Here is a 19,389-nt window from a genome sequence, read left to right as displayed (position 1 = left end):
ACCTGATCACTGAGATCCTGAAAGGCGCGCAAAATGGCAAAAAAAAAAAAAATTCAGAGCACAATTCTCTCGCTCTCGCCATTTCCAGACTGAACTCCTCGTGGCCTCTGTCTTCGGAGGGCCAGCAGGAGTGGGGTAGAGGTGGGGAGTGTGGGGGGGGGGTCCCAGCCCCTCAAGAAACCTCTTGAGGTGAGCGCCCGGAAACCAATTCATTATTGGGACCTACCCGCCAAAGACAACACACCGGAAGTCCGCCTCGAACCCGCCCTCGAGCTGTCAGTGGGAGGAATTCGAGGAAGGGGCGGGGCACCGCCTACGACTGGTTTGTTATTAGCGGAAAGGAAACCGGAAGGAGGGGGCCGGAACCCGGCTTCCTCTCGACTCCTCATTGGCTAAAAGACTGCGGGCCCCTCGGGTTCTCATTGGTTAAAGTCTCACTGGGCGTATCTTACACGTCCTCCGGGTCCCTCGCGGGTTGGTTGATGAAATTGGCCTCTACCCCGCCCCTCGGGTGCTTCATCTTATTATCTTACACACAGACGTGGGGTTCCGCGCGGTCGTTTGCCGCCGAGGCTCGGGCCTTCTCCTCAGCGGTGTCCTCCTCGAAGCCTTCGAGCCTCACGGAAGTCAGGGATATAGACTACAAGCGAGTGGGGAGGGGACCCCGGAACGATTCCTTCGCGGAACCATTGAGACGAGGCTTCCAGGAGCGTGTGGAGGGGACGTTCCCCCTCCATACCCCCGCCCCCCGGTGGGCCTGACTGGACTGGCAGGGATGGCGGCGGCGGCGGCGGCAGACGCTCGGCCGGGCGCCGCCATCCCAGTGGAGCTGCGGCGCGAGAGGCGCATGGTGTGTGTGGAGTACCCGGGCGTGGTGCGCGACGTGTCTAAGATGCTGCGGACCCTGGGCGGCGAGGAAGGCGTCTCCCGGGTGAGGAGCGGGGAGTCCCCAGGGGAGCGCCGAGTCGCGGGACTGCGGCTGAAGGGCAAGACCACCCCGGGAGGGATCTGAGGTTGCCTTGGCAACGGAGCTCCAGTCGGTTCTGGAGCGGCCAGAACCGGTTCTGGGGGCGGGGGTCTGCTTTTGGGGCTGCCGGGCGTAGACTGATTTCCTCTAGGATCTGAGGGAACAGGGGCTTCCCTGGTGGCCCAGTGGCAAAGAATCCGCCTGCAGTGCAGGAGACGCGCCGTTCGAAGATCCTGGAGAGGAAATGGCAACCCACTCCAGTGTTCGTGCCTGGAAAGTCCCATGGACCAGAGGAGCTCGGAGGGCTGCAGTCCATGGAGGTCGCAAAGAGTCGGACCGACCAAGCGACACAACAACAGACCTACATGAGAAGGGGGGGAAGGATTATGTTATTAAAGAGTAGTAATGTATGTGTGTTAGTCCCTCAGTCATGTCCGACTCTTTGCGACCCCGCGGACTGTAGCCCGCCAGGTTTCTCTTCTGTCCATGGAATTCTCCAGGCAAGAATACTGGAGTGAATTGCCATTCCCCTCTCCAGAGAACTTCCCAACTCAGGGATCGAACCCTGGTCTCCTGCAAATTTATTCTGCACCAGCTATATTTCTAGGTTCTTTACCTACATTCGCATCGCATCAGAACCCTGCCATTGAGGAGTGTGGTTGTCCAGATTTTACAGGAAAACTGAAATACAGCTTGTTCAAGTTCCCCCAGGAAACAGTGGAGCTGGGATGAATTCTTTACCTTGTGCAAAGCAGTATGTCAGTGACTTAATGCACCAGGTCTTGAAGTGTCTCTATTTTAGAGAGTCCTTCCTTGACTGCCCTTACTAAAGTGGCTGCTAGCAGTTCAACTACTAATTCCAATCTGAAGTTGTGTTTTAGAGTCTTTGTTGTCTGTCTTGGACCCTTGGTTCTGAGATGATCAGCTCTTGTGGGTCCTGGTCTCTCTTGATCATTCTTGTAATCTGAACATCCCTAATTGTGCCTGCTTCCAAAATATTGTTTGAATGCATGATTGAATCTTCACAGCCATCTAGTGATGAACTCACAGTTCAGTTCAGTTGCTCAGTTGTGTCCGACTCCTTGTGAACCACACAGTCAAACACTTTGGCATAGTCAATAAAGCAGAAGTAGATGTTTTTCTGGAACTCTCTTGCTTTTTCGATGATCCACTGAATGGTGGCAATTTGATCTCTGGTTCCTCTGCCTTTTCTAAAACCAGCTTGAACATCTGGAAGTTCACGGTTCATGTACTGGTGAAGCTTGGCTTGGAGAATTTTGAGCATTACTTTACTAGCCTGTGAGATGAGTGCAATTGTGTGGTAGTTTGAGCATTCTTTGGCATTGCCTTTCTTAGGGATTGAAATGAAAACTGACCTTTTCCAGTCCTGTAGCCACTGCTGAGTTTTCCAAATTTGCTGGCATATTGAGTGCAGCACTTTCATAGCATCATCTTTTAGGATTTGAAATAGCTCAACTGGAATTTCATCACCTTCACTAGCTTTGTTCCTAGTGATGCTTCCTAAGGCCCACTTGACTTCCCACTCCAGGATGTCTGGCTCTAGGTGAGTGATCACACCATCATGATTATCTGGGTCGTGAAGATCTTTTTTGTATAGTTCTTCTGTGTATTCTTGCCACCTCTTCTTAATATCTTCTGCTTCTGTTAGGTCCATACCATTTCTGTCTTTTATTGTGCCCGTCTTTGCATGAAATGTTCCCTTGGTATCTTTAATTTTCTTGAAGAGATCTCTAGTCTTTCCCATTCTATTGTTTTCCTGTATTTCTTTGCACTGATTGCTGAGGAAGGGTTTCTTATCTCTCCTTGCTATTCTTTGGAACTCTGCATTCAAATGGGAATATCTTTCCTTTTTTCCTTTGCTTTTCACTTCTCTACTTTTCACAGCTGTTTGTAAGGCCTTCTCAGACAGCCACTTTGCTTTTTTGCATTTCTTTTCCATGGGGATGGTCTTGATCCCTGTCTCCTGTACAGTGTCACGAACCTCTGTCCATAATTCTTCAGGCACTCTATCAGATCTGATCCTTTGAATCTGCTTTTCACTTCCACTGTATAATTGTAAGGGATTTGATTTAGGTCATACCTGAATGGTCTAGTGGTTTTCCCTAGTTTCTTCATTTTAAGTCTGAATTCGGCAATAAGGAGTTCATGATCTGAGCTACAGTCAGCTTCTGGTCTTGTTTTTGCTGACTGTATAGAGCTTCTCCATCTTTGGCTACAAAGAATATAATCAATCGATTTCGGTGTTGACCATCTGGTGATGTCCAAGTGTAGAGTCTTCTCTTGTGTTGTTTGAAGAGGGTGTTTGCTATGACCAGTGCGTTCTCTTGGCAAAACTCTATTAGCCTTATCCCTGCTTCATTCTGTATTCCAAGGCCAAATTTGCCTGTTACTCCAGGTATCTTTTGACTTGGATGGTTTGCCCTGGAAAGGAGCAGAGCTCCTTCTGTCGTTTCTGAGATTGCACCAAGTACTTCATTCTGGACTCTTTGTGGACTCTGAGGGCTACTCCATTTCTTCTAAGGGATTCCTGCCCACAGTAGTAGATATAATGGTCATCTGAATTAAACTCATTCATTCCAGTCCATTTTAGTTCTCTGATTCCTAAAATGTTGACGTTCACTCTTACCATCTCCTGTTTGACCACTTCCAATTTGCCTTGATTCATGGACCAACATTCCAGGTTCCTAAGCAATATTCCTCTTTACAGCTTCGGACTTTACTTCCATCACCAGTCACATCCACAACTGGGTGTTGTTTTTGCTTTGGCTCTGTCTCTTCATTCTTTCTGAAGTTATTTCTCCACTGATCTCCAGTAGCATATTGGGCACCTACCGACCTGTGGAATTTATCTTTCAGTGTCCTATCTTTTTGCCTTTTCATACTGTTCATATTGCGGTGTTGGAGAAGACTCTTGAGAGTCCCTTGGACTGCAAGGAGATCTAACCAGTCCATCCTAAAGGAGATTGGTCCTAGGTGTTCATTGGAAGGACTGATGCTGAAGCTGAAACTCCAATACTTTGGCCACCTGATGCGAAGAGGGTCTTTGAAAAGACCCTGATGCTGGGAAAGATTGAAGGCGGAGGAGAAGGGGGCAACAGAGGATGAGATGGTTGGATGGCATCACCGACTCAATGGACATGAGTTTGGGTAAACTCTGGGAGTTGGTGATGGACAGGGAGGCCTGGCGTGCTGTGGTCCATGGGATCCCAAAGAGTCGGACACGACTGAGCAACTGAACTGAACTGTTCATGGGGTTCTCAAGACAAAAATACTGAAGTGGTTTGCCATTCCCTTCTCCAGTGGATCACATTTTGTCAGAATTCTCCTCCATGACCTGTCCGTCTTGGATGGCCTCCACAGCATGAGTCATAGTTTCATTGAGTCAGACAAGGCTGTGGTCCATGTCATCAGATTGGTTAGTTTTCTGTGATTGTGGTTTTCAGTCTGTCTGCCCTCTGATGGAGAAGGTTGAGGCTTATGGAAGCTTCCTGATGGGAGAGACTGACTGAGGGGGAAACTGGCTCTTGTTCTGATGGGCAGGGCCATGCTCAGTAAATCTTTAGTCCAATTTTCCGTTGATGGGTGCAGTTGTATTTCCTCCCTGTTATTTATTTACCTGGGGCCAAACTATGGTGGAAGTAATGAAGATAACGGCGACCTCCTTCAAAAGGTCTTGTGCACACACTGCCACATTCAGTGCCCCCAGCCCTGCAGCAGGCCACCGCCGACCCACGCCCGCCAGAGACTCCTGGACACTCCCGGGCAAGTCTGGCTCAGTCTCTTTTGGGGTCACTGCTCCTTTCTCCTGGGTCCTGGTGCACACAAGTTTCTGTTTGTGCCCTCCGAGAGTCTGTTTCCCAGACCATGTAAGTTCCGGCAGCTCTGTGATGGGGTTAATGGCGACCTCCTCCAAGAGGGCTCATGCCACACCCAGGTCTGCTGCACCCAGAGCCCCTGCCCCTGCGGCAGGCCACTGCTGACCCAGACCTCCTCAGGAGACACTCAAACACAGTTCTGTGAGTTAGGTACCATTATTATTCCCATTTTTTAGGTAAAGACACAGGAAGAAAAGTTGGGTCAAACAAGCCCCTACATAGTACAGTGGGAATTTAAACACATGCATGCCTCCCTCTGAAGTCTGAACTCTTATTAATTCTGCTTCCTTATCCTTTATGAATATTGAAAAGCCTGAACGTGTCATTAGCACAGGAGGCTCGTAGAGGCCCAGTCAGTCACATCTTGTTCTTTTACCCTTACTGGCTTTACTGTGGCTTTGACAGGATCCGTACTCCTGCTAACCCCAGGGATGTTTGTACCGAGGTACAGGGTGAGCCCTTTGGGGAAGAGACTGGTCACTCATTCATTCCATTCCTGTTTCTTGTGCACCCACTCTGTGCCAGGCCCACATCTAGGGTCATTCCTGGCACAGCAGTCTAATAGACCTATTCCCTGATGATAGGGGCTTTTTTTAACCTCCTTTCCCTAGACGCTTCCTGAACACCTGCTGAGGGCCAGGCTGTGTCCTGGGTGTTGGACACCAGCAGGTAGGTGGCCTTGGCCTAGGGGACGTTGTTGGTGCTTTCACATGCACGCAGCTGACACTTACTGTTCCCTCTTAGCCCGTGTGGGACAGGCATTCCTGTATGGATGACACGGGTAGAGTGTTTACCATGGTTTAGGTGTCAGGCTAAGCACCTGACATATATGTTCATTTAGTCATCGTAAGAATCTGAGGAGTAGATACTCCTATTACCATTTTAAGGAGAAGGAACCAAGGCCTGGAAAGGAGAAGTCACATGAGTCAGGGCCAAAGTGCTTGTTACTGATTTCGTCTCCTTTGGACCTGGAAACATTTGTAAATGAGGCTGAATACTCGGATCTTTTGGGGTGAGTAGTTCCTAACCCTCGACAAGTCATGCAGTTCCCACCCAGACTCTCCATGGCAGACGCAGGGGTAACACCTCCATGAAGTGCTGCCGGGAGAATGGCGGTTCCTTGCACTGACCAGGCTTTGCTTAACTGGCAGTTATTGTCTCCAACTTTGCCGCTTTACAACCTTTTAGAAGAAAGAAGGTGTTAGTCACACAGTCGTGTCCAACTCTGTGCGACCCCATGGACGGTAGCCCACCAGACTTCTCTGTCCGTGGGATGATCCAGACAAGATTACTGGAGTGGGTAGCCATGCCCTTCTCTAGGGGGTCTTCCCGACTCAGGAAGGAACCCTGGTCTCGCACCTTGCAGGCACACTCTTTACCATCTGAGCCACCAGGGAAGCCTTAGAAAGGAGGAGGCTGTCCTCATGTTCTCCACCAGATAAAAGCTGAGATCCTTGGGTTTGGAAGATGAGTCTTTTGGGAACTAAGAGCCCAGAACACAAAACAGAAGAAGCCTCCAGGGTCCCCATCGGGCCTTCACTGAGGGAGGAGCTGCCCGCTCAGCCAGCCTCCACGTCACCGTCTCCTTTGGCCTCACCGCAGATCTACGCAGATGCCACCAAGAGGCTGGAGCTTTACTTCCGGCCGAAGGACCCCTACTGCCACCCCGTGTGTGCCAACCGCTTCAGCACCAACAGCCTGCTGCTCCGGATCAAGCGGAAGACCAGGCGACAGAGCGGGGTGCTGGGGCCTGAGGCTCGCCCCCGGGTCACGTACGACATAGAGAGCCTTGGAGTCGTCTCCACTGTCTTCAAATTTCAAGGTAACTGCGAGATGCATTCTTCCTGCCTGGGTTATTTCCGGGCCTGTGTCCCTCTTGCCTGCGGGGGCTGCGTGGATCATCTGCCCGTGAAGGGGGCCAGGCTGTGCCCAGGCGTGAGGGTGGGGGCAGAGCATGGGCCCCGTCCAGGAGGCAGGCTGCCTTCACTCCAGCCAGCTGCTCCCTATGGACCCTGGGCTCTTGGCCGCTGGAGTTCTCTGAGAAATCTCATGTTTAAAACCATTTTGTGGGGCCAAAGGGAAAGGTCCACAGGCCTCCAATTTTCAACCCCATCCCCTCCCTCGTATTTGGAGACCCTTGACCGCTGCTGGTCTTATCTGCTGTCTGAATCCTTTCCAGATCACCTCAACCCCTCAGGACCTCATGTCCTTTGACCTCTTAGCCAACTAGATGTCTCCCGTGGGGTCCTCACAGGGGTGCGGCATGGAGTAAGGAAGAGAGTCATGCCTGCCTGAGCCTCCCTGGGTCTGCTTGTCTGACAGTGGGGGCTCTGAGTCCCTTAGGCCCCCATGGGGATTCGGGAGATGATGCTGTGTAGAGAGCTGATTCATGTGCACGGGAAGCACTTGGCAAATAACTAACGTCTGGAGCGCGTCTATAGTAGCAACTGCAGTTCTAAGACAGAAACTGAAGGAAACAAAAGACTGAAAACGAAGAATAGAAAGTGTACAAAGACTAACGCAGGTCTTGGGACCCCTACATGTTGGGCGTTTTGAATGTCCATCGCTGGTGGAATGTGTCTTCACCAGAAAGGGCTGTCCTTCCCGGGACGGGGCTCTCCCCATGATGCATTTTTCGTCTCTAACTGAGCCCGCAGTTCCTGCTCAGTGTGTGTCCCGGACCGGCAGCATCAGCCTCACCTGGGGCTAGCGAGAGGTGCGGCGTCTCAGCGCTGCACGGTGCGGCATGCGCATTCCCAACCTGGACTCCATCCTCAGGGTCATGTAACCCCCCGCCCCCCAAATAACATCTCTCCAGGTGACTCGGAGCACCCGGGGCCGAGCTCCCAGAAGCGATTCAAGGCGGGGGTGGTTTCAGCTCCTGCCACTCTTGCCCAGCAGCCTCTCCCGTAAGGCCCCCTCACCGCCCCCAAGCAGACGTGGGCCTTGTGTGGCAGCTGCCAGGGCCTGGGCGGTGTTAAAGGGCGTCCGCCATCCATCTGCTCCCTCCCCAGGAATGTCCGACTTCCAGTACCTGGCAGTGCACACAGAGGCGGACGGCAGGCAGGTGTCCATGTACGACAAGGTGCTCATGCTCAAGCCCCAGAAGGAGAGCTTCTTCCACCAGGACCTGCCGCTCTACATCCCCCCGCCCATCTTCTCCAGGCTGGACACGCCGGTGGACTACTACTACCGCCCAGAGACGCAGCACCGGTGAGTGCCGCCCTTGGTCGCCGCTGCGCGGCATCGGGATTCAGGGCCAGGGCCCCGTCCTCAGAGGGCTGGACGCTGCCGCTCACGGGCCCAGGGGCCAGGGCAGCTGGCTTTGCTCAGGCCCATGGCCCCAGTGCCTCTAACAGCAGAGCAGCTGGTTACCAGGGGAGTCAGGAACCGGCCCTGGTCCCTGCGTCTCACCCAGAGTCCTTGCTTAGGGCTGTCCCCACACCATGGAATGTCAGTCAAGATGTCGCCCCAGGACTTGAGGGCCCATCGCCAAAGGTGTGTACCTGGAAGTAGGGAGAGACAGACCCCTCCTACCTGGGAGCACCAAGAACGAGGTTGGTTGACTGTTTTGGAGAGCGATCTGGCAGAATTTATTACAGTTATGTTTTAATTTGGCCATACCAGAGGCTTAGGGGATCTTAGTTCCCTGACCAGGGATCGAACCCGTGTTCCCTGTAGTAGAAGCACATAGTCCTAACCACTGGACCACCAGGGAATTCCCCTGCTGTGGTGTTAAATGTTCTTTCCAGTCAACCAAGTGGTTCCTCCTGTAGGAACTTATCCCATAGTGATTCCCACCTCAGTGCTCTAAGATAATACACTGATGAGAGCGTTCCTGGCTGGCTGTGGGCAGGAAGCTGGGAGAACCTGATGTGGTGGGAGAGCCCGGGCTGGCGGGGCCTGTGTTCAGGTCCTGGGCCTGTGATCCCACAAGAGCCCCAACCTCCTGCTCCCGCCTCTCCGCCTGATAGCAATGGTAATAGTCCCTGCGTCTCTGCATCGTTAGAGAGCTGCATGACCGAAGCTCTTGGGAATACTCAGAACAGTGAGTGCCGGCAGAGTGTGAGACAGTGGATAAGTGGGTGGCGACCAGTCCATGAATAGGGGCCATGTAGTTAATTAAATGACGGCCTGTCTGTGCCAGGGAAGACCACGCTGCCTTGACCAGAGCCGGCTCCGTGGGCCGAGGTGGCTCGTGTCCAGAGAACCGCGCCAGAGCAGACTGCATGCTATAAAAACGAACTGAGTTTGAGAACAGAAGCCTGGGAGAACCGGGAAGGTGGGGCCAGGCAGTCCTCTCTGGAGGGGCGGGCGGACGAGCACCTTCTCCCTCATCAAGGATTTCCAGCAACGAGCACTGCCCGCCTGGCGGGGCCCAGGCCTCCCCGTGGAGCCAGAGTCGGAGGGAACACGACAGGCGGCTCTGTAGGGGCCCAGCTGGGGAGCCGGCAGGCCACGTGGGGTTAATGAGTGGGCGGCGGGGACCAGTGGGCAGGCGTGTGTCTTAAAGGGGACAGGTGGGGAGTGGGCTGTTGTGGACCATGCGTGGGGCATAGGGAGCACTCCTGGGGGCCGTGACCTTTGAAGCAGCCACAGCCGGGCAGGTGAAGATCCGGGGAGGGAGGGCGTGCCAGACCCGGGTGCTGCTGCTGGCCGCTGCAGAGGACTGGTCTGGGGGCGTCGTCCCTGAAGCCGAGAGACTGGTTGCTGAGGGTCCCGCAGACCCCACGGAGGAGCTTAGATTCTGCCCTGAAGAGAAAGAGGAATGGTTCTCTTCCTTTAAAAAATGCATTCTGTGGAGTTCCAAAAGGAGAGGGGCGGTGTCTGGGCCCCCAACCCACGTCACCAGCTTCAGCCATTAGCAGCCTTCTGCTGCTGGCTTCCTCTCCCCCTCTGCCACCCTGGCCTCACAGCGCGTCCCCCAGAACCAAGTCGGTATGCGTCTCTGACGGGAAGGACTAAGGTGGCCACAGCACTGTCCGCAGAACGCGCGAGCGTAACAGTGTCCTCAGCGTCATCCCAGCCCAGGCCTCTCTGCTGCCCCGTTGTCTCCAAGGTGACTCGAGAGCCAGGCAAGAGTCGCGTCTCAGGCCTGTTGAGTCCATTATCCCACCCCGCTGGCTGGTGGCATTGGAGTCACTTCTCTGTCCCCTGGGGCCAGCAGACAGCCGTCCCCCCCGCCTCTGGAAGGGGGACTAGGGTGGAAAGCCAGCTGCCCTGGGACCCACGGGCCCTGTTTTTCTCCTGTGTGTTTTATCGATTTTCTGGCACATGGAAAGAGTCTGCCTTTTCTCCCAGGGCTGCTGTCGATTTTTCTGCTCTGCTGACCTTCCTGGGTACCGAAGACTGGCTGAGGAGGCCTGGCGTCCGCCTCACTGGCCTGCCCTGGTCCAGGGAGGTTCACCTTCCTAGATGACCCGTGAACTCCTGACGGGGTCCCTCCTCCTTGAGGCAGTTGAGGTGGGGGGAGACAGCCAGGCGGGGGGGGTTCTCCTTGCAGCTGCCGCCTGGCCCAGGGGGGCCACCAGGGGTTTTCCTACTCAGGTGTCTGGGGCTTCAGGGAGGTGTCTTTGAAAACTGGACAACATTCTGGGGGTTTCAGATGGAGTCACGCTTTTGAAAAAAGGCACAGGTTTGATCCCATCTTTGTAATTCTATTTCCCAATGTGAAAAGTCACTTTGTTGTTCTTTGTAAATATGCAGATGATGTGTACTCATGGAAAACTAAGGTGAAATGGAAAGAGATTTAAAAGGGAATAATCCCCTGTGTGACATCCAGGATGCACTTTAAAAAGTACTTCAAAATGATTCAGTGGGTTGGGGTGGGGCCTGGATGGTGTGGAAGTGGCCATGTGATGGCAGTTGTGGGAGATGATGGTGGGCATCTGGGGGTCCCTGGGGCTGCTCCCCTGCTTCAGCGAGGCCGTACGCTCCGACTCCCACCACAGAGGAAGGCGCTTGGAGCCTCCTGGGAGGTGTTGGCCCTGTGTGTTCCGTGCTCATAAAGGCAGGCCCAGCACAGTTGCTGGCAACAGAGCGCGTTTTTCTTTTTTAATTTGCTTGTTTCCAGTTGAAGGATAATCGCCTTACAGTACTGCACTGTTTTCTGCTGTAGAAACGGAGCCCTTTTTAAACACTTGTTTTATTCTTGGCCACACCACATGGTTTGCAGGATCTGAGTTCCCAAGCAGAGAGGGAACCTGTGTCCCCGCAGTGGAAGGAGAGTCCTGTTAGCCTCTGTGCTCTGTGACGAGACTGTTCGGCAGTATCCGTCTTCCCTTCACTGCAGTATCGTTGAGATGCTTCCAAGTCAGGGACTCGGGCTCCATTGCAGGCGGCCGGACAGCGGTCGGTGCCACCGCCACCCACCCCCGCATCTCCCTGCCCAGCCTCCCGGGGCTGGAATCCAAGCTCTGTCTCCTTGAACTCTGGCCCAAGCAGGTCTCCAACCCCCGTGGCCTCAGGGACTTGTGGAAGTTGGGTCCTTCGTTATGGGAAGACGGAAGGACCGTTTCGAGGGTTAGATGAGCAAGCTGGGACGTCAGTAAGCCCAGCTGACAGAGGCTCTGTGGTTCCTGTGTGGCCACACCTCCGCTGATTCCCCGCTCCCTGCCCGACGGACGCTGGGCTGCTCCCAGCTTCTCGCTGGCTGGACGGTGCCGTGACAACTCGATGCGGGTGTGAGGTCACCAGCCTCTGGGGCTTGAGGCCCAGCTTCAGAGCCTCCCCGAGCTCTCAGACTCGCTGCCCCTTCTCCCCCAGCCGGCACCGAGGTCCTCCCCTTGCCCAGGTTCCAGTGGAAGCACCCAGACGTGGGCCACCAGTGTCCAGCCGGGCCCACGCCTGGCGCTCCTGCCCTCACCCCTCTCTCTGCCCCTAGGGAAGGCTACAACAATCCCGCCATCTCGGGTGAGAACCTGATCGGCCTGAGCAGGGCCCGGCGCCCCCACAACGCCATCTTTGTCAACTTTGAGGGGGACGAGGTGCCCGAGCGGCCGATGGAGGCCGCGGTCCAGACGTGGAAGAAGGTCTGCACCAACCCCGTGGACCACAGAGTGGAGGAGGAGCTGAGGAAGGTGCGCCCGCGCCCCCCCCCCACCCCGCCCCGGCCGCCCATTTACCTGCGGGCCCCGTCGGCTGCCCCGTTTACCCGCGGGGCCCCATGCTGGTCTCAGACTTGCTTATTAACTCGCGGGAACCGTTACCTCCAGATGCCACGTCTAAAGCTCTGCCCGTGTACGCCCTGCCTTCCCAAGGCTGAAAGTGTTCTTCAGCCTCCTCCGAGGTCCTCTGGGGGTCAGCGTGGTCCAGGCGTGACTGCAGCCTGGAGCTCCGGGGTCCTAGAAACTTCCTTCCTCCAGTCATTGGCCCGGGCACATCAGCTGGGGCACCTGCTGCGTGCCAAACCTGGCCCTTCCTCCCCATTAGAGTCGGCTGGCCGGGCGGCCCCGGGAGGAGGCAGCCTTCCGCCTGGCCCAAGTCACTGGGTCAGGGGACGTAGGGCTACTCTCCGAGCCCCACCCCCCCGTCCTCTGCACGCAGCCCAGCCTCTTCGTGGCTTGGGGCCACTCCTGCTGGCCCGCCCCCCTCGAGTCCCTGCTCTGACACCTTTGGTCGTCTGCCTCCCCTGTTACCCTTTGAGCTGCGAAAGGACAGGGATGGTGCCCCGCGTGGTCCTTCCAGGACACCCGGACCCAGCTGCCCTGGACACGAGCTGGGTGCACAGGCCGCTTCCGAGGGAGGGACGAGCCAGCGCACAACGGCTCTTGGAGGCGGCTCCCTGCCGGCTGCCCCTCTGGGGCCAGACCCTGCGGGGGCCCTGGGGCCGGCGGGCACGCTGCCTACCCTCCTCTCAGCCTCGGCTTTGACCCTCCAGCTGTTTGACATCCGTCCCATCTGGTCACGCAACGCCCTCAAGGCCAACATCAGCGTCCACCCTGACAAGCTCAAGATCTTGCTGCCCTTCGTGGCCTATTACATGGTAAGGGTCCGCCCGCCGCCTCCTGGGTTCCTGCCAGGGTCGTCCTGATCCCGGCACCCGCTGGGCGGCTCGTTACCGCCCCTGCAGAGGCCCTCCCTGGCCTCCCCGGTCACGCATCGGCCACATTGGGGTGACTGTGGGATTCAAGACTGATCACGTAACTTGCAAGTAAAGGGATTGTGTGTTTTTTAATGGCCTTGAGCTGAGAGCTTTCCAGGACCAGGGGCTGGGGTAAGTGCTGTGCGCACAGCCTCCTTTCTTCTCTGCAGGCGCGGCAGCAGGGGCGTTGCTCTGGTGAGGATGGTAGGCTTGGCCTGGGGGCTCGACGTGCCAGTGTCCTGCAGCCAGCACGTGGCAGAGCTCCTGGGGCCCCTGGCCACAGTGCCGCCTGCATTCACCCTTTCTCCCAGGTCGAGTGGCCTTCAGTGCACAGCAGATGTATCTTGAACTGAGTCCAAGAGGGCACAGAGATGGGGTGTCGTTGTCGAGATTCCCCAAGGGGCTATAAGGAGGCGCTCCTGCCGGTCAGGGGTTGAACGTGGGGCCCTGGTGGGGGGCAGGCAAACGGTGTGACTTTGATGGCAGGCGGGGTGGGGGGCGCGGGGGTGGGCGGCACCAGACGGGCTCGGCCCTCCTTGGCCTAGACCCGGCCTCACGAAGCTGCCTTTCAGCCTTGGCTCTCTGGACAGAGCACCATCAGAGCTCTTGTGGGGCCAGAGCCTCCGTCCGTCAGCGTGGTTGTGACGGTTCTCAAGCTCTTCCTCTGTGCCAGGCACTGTGCCAAGGGCTCCAGGGCCTCCGTCTCCTGTGTTGTTGCTGTTCAGTCACTCAGGCGTGTCCGACTGTTTGCAGCCCCACAGACCGCAGCACGCCAGGCTTCCCTGTCCTTCATCTCCTTCACGAGTTTGCTCACACTCCTGTCCATTGAGTCGGTGATGCCATCCAACCATCTCACCCTCTGTCTTCTCCTTCTCCTCCTGCCCTCAGTCTTTCCCAGCATCAGGGTCTTTTCCAGTGAGTCGGCTTTTCTCATCAGGCGTCCAAAGTATTGGAGCTTCAGCTTTAATACTCCTTTAATCCTCCCCAAAATGCCCTCTGACAGGAAGACCAAGGTTTGGAAGGGTCAAGTGACCCATCCCAGGTGACAGAGCCACATGTGCGCACTTGGGGGGCAAGGGCTGCAGAGCCCCACCTGGGCAGCCCCCGGGCCTGCATCTCAGGGGAGCCGAGGATTGGCCGGAACCTCACCTCGCACCCCCATCCTTTCTGTCTCCAGATAACAGGCCCCTGGAGAAGCCTGTGGATTCGATTTGGATTTGACCCCCGAAAACGCCCAGAGGCCAAGATTTATCAAGTGCTTGACTTCCGAATCCGATGTGGAATGAAATACGGTAAACAGTCACTGAAACCTTTGCTTTCCTTTTCCCTTCCTAGCTTTGCGTTTGCAGCGTTCTCTCGGGTAATGAGAATAGGTCCGCATGGAGAGAAGTGCCTTCCGCCCTCGGCAGGCTTGTTGGAGGCGGGCTAGCGCAGCCAAGGCCCCGAGCTCCCGTCCTGGCCCCGTGGTGCCGCTCTAGTGGTCCTTCTGTTCTTCCACAGTTACTTGTGGCTCCTGCCGTGCAGGCCAGGCGTCCGGTCAGTGTCCATCCCCCGCCTGCGGTGAGTCCCCCGCACACCAAGCACCGAGACACGGCGGCTCCTGTCTCTCCAGCTCGGGGGCTGCTGTCCCTCTCTCAGGAGCCGCCCCGGGAGCCCCGGTGCACCTGTGGTGCAGGCCGCGCTGCCAGGGGCTCTGCACCCCCTAGCCTGACGCGCCCGCCCTCTCCGGCAGGTTACGCCCCCAGCGACATGCCCGTCAAGGCCAAGCGCAGCACCTACAACTACAGCCTCCCCATCACCGTCAAAAAGACCAGTAAGGGCCTCGGGCTCCCTTGCAGAGCAGGCGCCGGGAAAGAGGGGCATCCAGACTGCGGGAGGGGCAGGGGCCTCCCGAAGGGTCACTCTAGGGCCCTGCTGGCCAGCGCGCCCCAGAGTGGGAGGGGGCGGTCGGGGGGCAGGAGAAATACCCCCCTGTATTCCAGACCCCTGCCGTGGTCCCCTCGCAGCCAGCCAGCTCGTCACCATGCATGACCTGAAGCAAGGCCTGGGCCCCTCAGGGTCGGCCAGTGCACAGAAGTCGAGTCCCAACAAGTACAAGCTCAAGGTGGGTGTTGGCAGGCTGTCTGCCTGGGCGAGAGTGAGGGGTGGGTGGAGCGGCGGCCCCTCCCCTGGGCAGGCCGGGCTCTGCTGCCCACGCTGAGCCTCGCCTGTGATGCGGGGAGGCTCTGACGGAGGCTGCATGGTCCTTCCGGTCCCTTCACCCAACTCCCACCTCTCAGCACAGCCTCCAAACACAACTCAGGATGCAAGCCCCCAGGGGCGGGGGTGTTGACCACCGGGGCACGTCCGTCTCAGGGAGGGTCCTCAGACACCAGCAGCCGCATGCACTGCCCTCTCAGTTGGGCCCTGAGGCCCCTGTGACCCCCCGGGAAGGGTGAGGCGGAGGGCTGTGAGCCCAGAGCCACAGCAGACCACCTGCACCCAGCCGTGGGCTGGACGAGGGCTGCCCTCCCAGCCCCGGGCCTCCTTAGCACAGCCACCCAGCAGACGCAGCAGACGTCCCAAGGCCTGACGTGAGCTGCTGCAGGCCTAGGGAGGAGTCTGGCCACAGAGGGCTAGGGCCAGCTATCTGCCGTAGCACCCGTCTCCTCTCTGCTCAGGGAGGGAGGCCGCATCCTCGCCCGAGTGGCCATCTGCCTTCGGGGGCCTCATTTTAGGCCGCAGTCCCCACCTCTGGAACTGGTCTGCAGCTCTTCCTAAGATGACCAGATAGGAGAAGTGAGGTGGCCTCCCTTCAGAGGCGCCGAGGCAGAGCCCAGCCCCAGTGGGCCTCCCCACCAGACGCGCCTGGTTGGTCCTGGGGGTGGCTCGAGGGTCCTGGGGTCCTGGCTGCTTCCACCCCATCCACGCTGGGGGGTCACAGCTCATGTCCTCCCGGCCTCTGGTCCGTCCGCCCACCTGAATCCAGAGAGGAGAGCCAAGCCTGCCAGGTCTCGTGGCTGGCACAGGCCGCTGCCCTGGGAGAGGGCCCGGGGAGCCGCCCACTGTGGGGTCTCCAGCGCCGTCCTCCCCCGGGATGCTCCCCTGACCTTCCCGGCTCGTCTCGGCCCTCCTTTCCAGGACTCGGTCTACATCTTCCAGGAGGGGGCCTTGCCGCCGTACCGACAGATGTTCTACCAGTTTTGTGACCTGAACGTGGAGGAGTATGTACCTGCGGGGCACTGAGGCGAGGGCCGGGGGGCTCAGGCGCAGAGCAGAAAACCCCAGAGACCGAAGGGTGTCCTGCCTCTCTTCCCTTTCACATCCGCCGTGACCCCTCGGGATGGCCGGGGGGAGCGAGTGCTGCCGACCCTCCTCTGGCCGGGCTCGCGCAGCACACAGCAGTGGCTTTCTGGGGGCCCCATGGGCCACCCTGCGCCTAGCAGCCAGCCATCCTGGGCGCAGAGCGTGGCACTGGGCTGGGTCTTTGTCTTCCTCCTACGTGGCCCGCATGGGGGTTCCTGACATGATTCCCAGTCCCCAGAGCTGACAGAACCCCGGACTCGTTTAACCCAGCTGTTTGCAGTGATGTTTAGAAAGCTGGGGGCGGGGTGCTGGGCTGGAGGGGCAGCTTACCCCAGGCTGGAGTCCGGAGCGGCTTTCAAGGACGCCCTCCGTGACCACACTTGTCCGCTCCGAGTGCTGTTTTTCTGAGCACAGCGCCAGCTCTGTCGAAACCGCTTACTGGCACCTGTGAGCAGAGACACCCCCCCAAGCCCAGACCTTTGAGCAGACCCCCACCCCAGACCTTTGAGCAGAGACCCACACCCTGGACCTTTGAGCAGAAACCCCCCCCCAGAATGTTTAACAGAGACCGCCCCCCCAACCCCAGACCTTTGAGCAGACCCCCACCTCGGACCTTTGAGCAGAGACCCCCTACCCCATACCTTTGAGCAGAGACACCCCCCGCAAGAACTTTGAACAGAGACCCACACCCTGGACCTTTGAGCAGAGCCCCCCCGACCCTTGTCTCCGACGCCCAGGCTGCAGAGAATCATTCACCGCAACGACGGGGCGGAGAGCTCGTGCACCGAGCGTGACGGCTGGTGCCTCCCCAAGACCACGGACGAGCTGAGGGACACCATGTCCCTCATGATCCGGCAGACCATCCGCTCCAAGAGGCCTGGTGAGAGCCGCTCGCCCCGCGTGCGTGGGCCTCCCCGGGGCTGGAGCAGGCGTCCCTCAAGGACCTGCTCCCCAGGAAACCTTACCCCGTGGGAGCCTCCTGCCCTGAGGAGGGTGGGAGCCAGGAGCCAGCACCCCACCCCACCCCCGGCAGCCCCCTGAGGCGCTCAGCCCTGGGTGTCCAGGCAGGAACCGGGCCCAGAAGAGTGGGGCTGGGGCTGCCCTCGGGGCCGCCACTTCACGCCTGGACATCACCCTGCGTCCTGTGGCCACATGTGGGCAGGCCGCTCCTGTCTCTCCTGGGGGGCGGGGGCCCTGGCGCTGTGTGCTGCCCGCCCTCCCCTGGGCGTGGGGAGGGAGTGAGCCCTGTGCTGGCCCGCGGCTCTGACGGAGCTGGGGGAGAGTAGGGGAAAGGACCCCTCTCGGGGGCTCCTTCCAGGCTCGGGGTGGGGGCGTCCCAGACCACCGACCCCCACAGAGCTGACAGGAGCCGGGCCACTCAGCCTCCCCCAGGACGCCGGCCCCTCTGAGCGCCCAGTTGAGGAAAGCCAGCCTGGGCCCACTCCTGTGGGTCCCCTGGACTCCCGAGCTGCCCGGGGCTGCTCCGGGAAGGTTCCTAATGCCCCGGGCATCAGTGTTGCTCTGAGGTGCTGGTTAGACCAGTCCGAGCCCACAAGCCACCGTACTTCCCCGAGCAGCTTCAGAGCTGGAGCCCCAGCCCCTGAATTTGTAGATAGGCCCCCTGGGGCTGAGACCAGGGACCGCCGGGGCGGGGCCACCCGGGGCCAGCGTCGGGACACACCCGCCCTGCTCTCTGGGCCCAGCCCTCTTCTCCAGCCCGACCAAAGCGGACAGTGGGAAGGAGCAGCTGACCGGCGAGTCCGGGGAAGACGAGGAGGAGGACGAGGAGGAGGAGGAGGAGGAGGAGTTCAAGCCGTCCGACGGGAGCGAGAACGAGATGGAGACGGAGATCCTGGACTACGTGTAACGTGGCCCTGGGCCCTCGGCCGGGCCCCCGCCCAGGCCCACTAAGGGGCCGGGACGCGGCAGGGACCCCAGCGCTGCCTGCAGCAGCCAGCACGGCCCTAGGCGGCCCGTCTGAGGAGGGCAGCGGGGTGCGCTGCCCCTGGTCCCGCCCAGGCTGCCCCGTGGCCCCGAGTACCTGCGCCCGACCTCGCCAGCCCGGCGCCCAGCCCCGCCCCTGGCTGAGCCCAGCGGGAGCTGAGGTGGGGATGGTGCAGCTGGGGAGGGGGCGGCTGCAGCTCAGACTGGAGGTGAGGGCGGGGCGGGGACCCTGGTCCAGATCACGGTGGCAAAGACTGTCCTCAGGTTTAGACCCCATCTGTTGGGGTGACCTGGCAAAGGGCAGGCCCAGCTGGAACTGCCCTCATTAAAGACGTTTCCCCAAGGAGTCTGGGTGTCTCCGTGCGGGTGTCAGAATCCGAGAGGGGTTTTCTCTGGCCTTGGGGCTTGGGCTCCAGCCGGACGTCATTTGTCCCTTCAGTTGCTCATCAGTGACCCGATGCTGGTGATGCTGGGATAGCTGAGAACAGGCCGGGCGCCCCTTGGTGGGTGGGCCAGGCGAGAGCCGCCTCGGAGGGCGCTCCAGCCACGCGTTCACCCCTTCGTGTTCCACAAGGACGTGTTGCGGAGGGGTTCCCGGGGACGACGTAGTCGTCTCAACACTGCCTGGTGGGAAACCAGAGGGCAAGCAGGTCCCTGGGTGGGACCGAACCTACGCTCCTGGGGCGCACACCCCACACGCTTCCCCTGCCAGAGGGGAGCCCATCAGGCCGCCTCAGCCCGAAGGCCAGAAGCAGCTGTTCCAAAGGGCAGGCCAGGCCTGCCCATGCCTCACCTCTGCAAGGCTTTCCCTCAGGCCGCCGGTCCCGGCCGGCGGATCTCAGCTAGGACTTGTCCCACCTCTCCTGAGCCATGCTGCTAAGCTCAGACCTCAGTGGAGAGGGTCTGGGTTCTGGCCCCCCACCCGGAAACCGCCTCAGTTCCTGTGCAGAGGTGAGAAAGGCATGCCTGAGGCAGGCAAGCACCCTGCCTCTGCACCTCAGCCCCACGGTTCCCAGAGCCTGCCTACCGGGTGCCAGCCTGCGTGGCCTTGCCAGGTCCTGACAGGTATTCGGTGATTCTCAGCTTAGAAGCCCACATGCCTGCACCACCACCACCACCCCCTTTAAAGAAGCGTTTTGTTTATGGGAAAGAACAAACATACACGAAAATACTGCATGTTGTATAAAAAGTCCCATTTACCTTCTACCAAACCT

General features: G+C 58.6%; 1 protein-coding gene across 4 annotated transcripts; it reads left to right on the top strand.

Moving 5' to 3' along the window:
- The first annotated feature begins 515 nt into the window (after nt 1–515).
- GTF3C5 (general transcription factor IIIC subunit 5) lies at nt 516–18,521 on the top strand. Of its 4 annotated transcripts, none has more exons than XM_043916889.1 (12): nt 517–931; nt 6,466–6,685; nt 7,878–8,076; nt 11,747–11,942; nt 12,743–12,847; nt 14,124–14,238; nt 14,447–14,506; nt 14,679–14,759; nt 14,953–15,050; nt 16,067–16,149; nt 16,969–17,111; nt 17,935–18,521. In XM_043916889.1, the coding sequence occupies exons 1-12, from the start codon at nt 776–778 to the stop codon at nt 18,096–18,098; spliced, it is 1,620 nt and encodes a 539-aa protein (XP_043772824.1). In that variant the 5' UTR covers nt 517–775; the 3' UTR covers nt 18,099–18,521. The 4 variants fall into 4 exon arrangements, with proteins under 4 accessions (XP_043772825.1, XP_043772824.1, XP_043772823.1 ...); XM_043916888.1 differs by having other exon boundaries at nt 14,929–15,050; XM_043916890.1 differs by lacking the exon at nt 14,447–14,506 and having other exon boundaries at nt 516–931; nt 14,929–15,050.
- The last annotated feature ends 868 nt before the right edge of the window (nt 18,522–19,389 follow it).

Source organism: Cervus elaphus, chromosome 11 (assembly GCF_910594005.1).
Source record: "Cervus elaphus chromosome 11, mCerEla1.1, whole genome shotgun sequence".
In the NCBI taxonomy this organism is placed as follows: domain Eukaryota; kingdom Metazoa; phylum Chordata; class Mammalia; order Artiodactyla; family Cervidae; genus Cervus; species Cervus elaphus.
The sequence above is the reverse complement of the archived record's forward strand: the minus strand, read 5'-3'. Positions and strand labels throughout refer to the sequence as shown.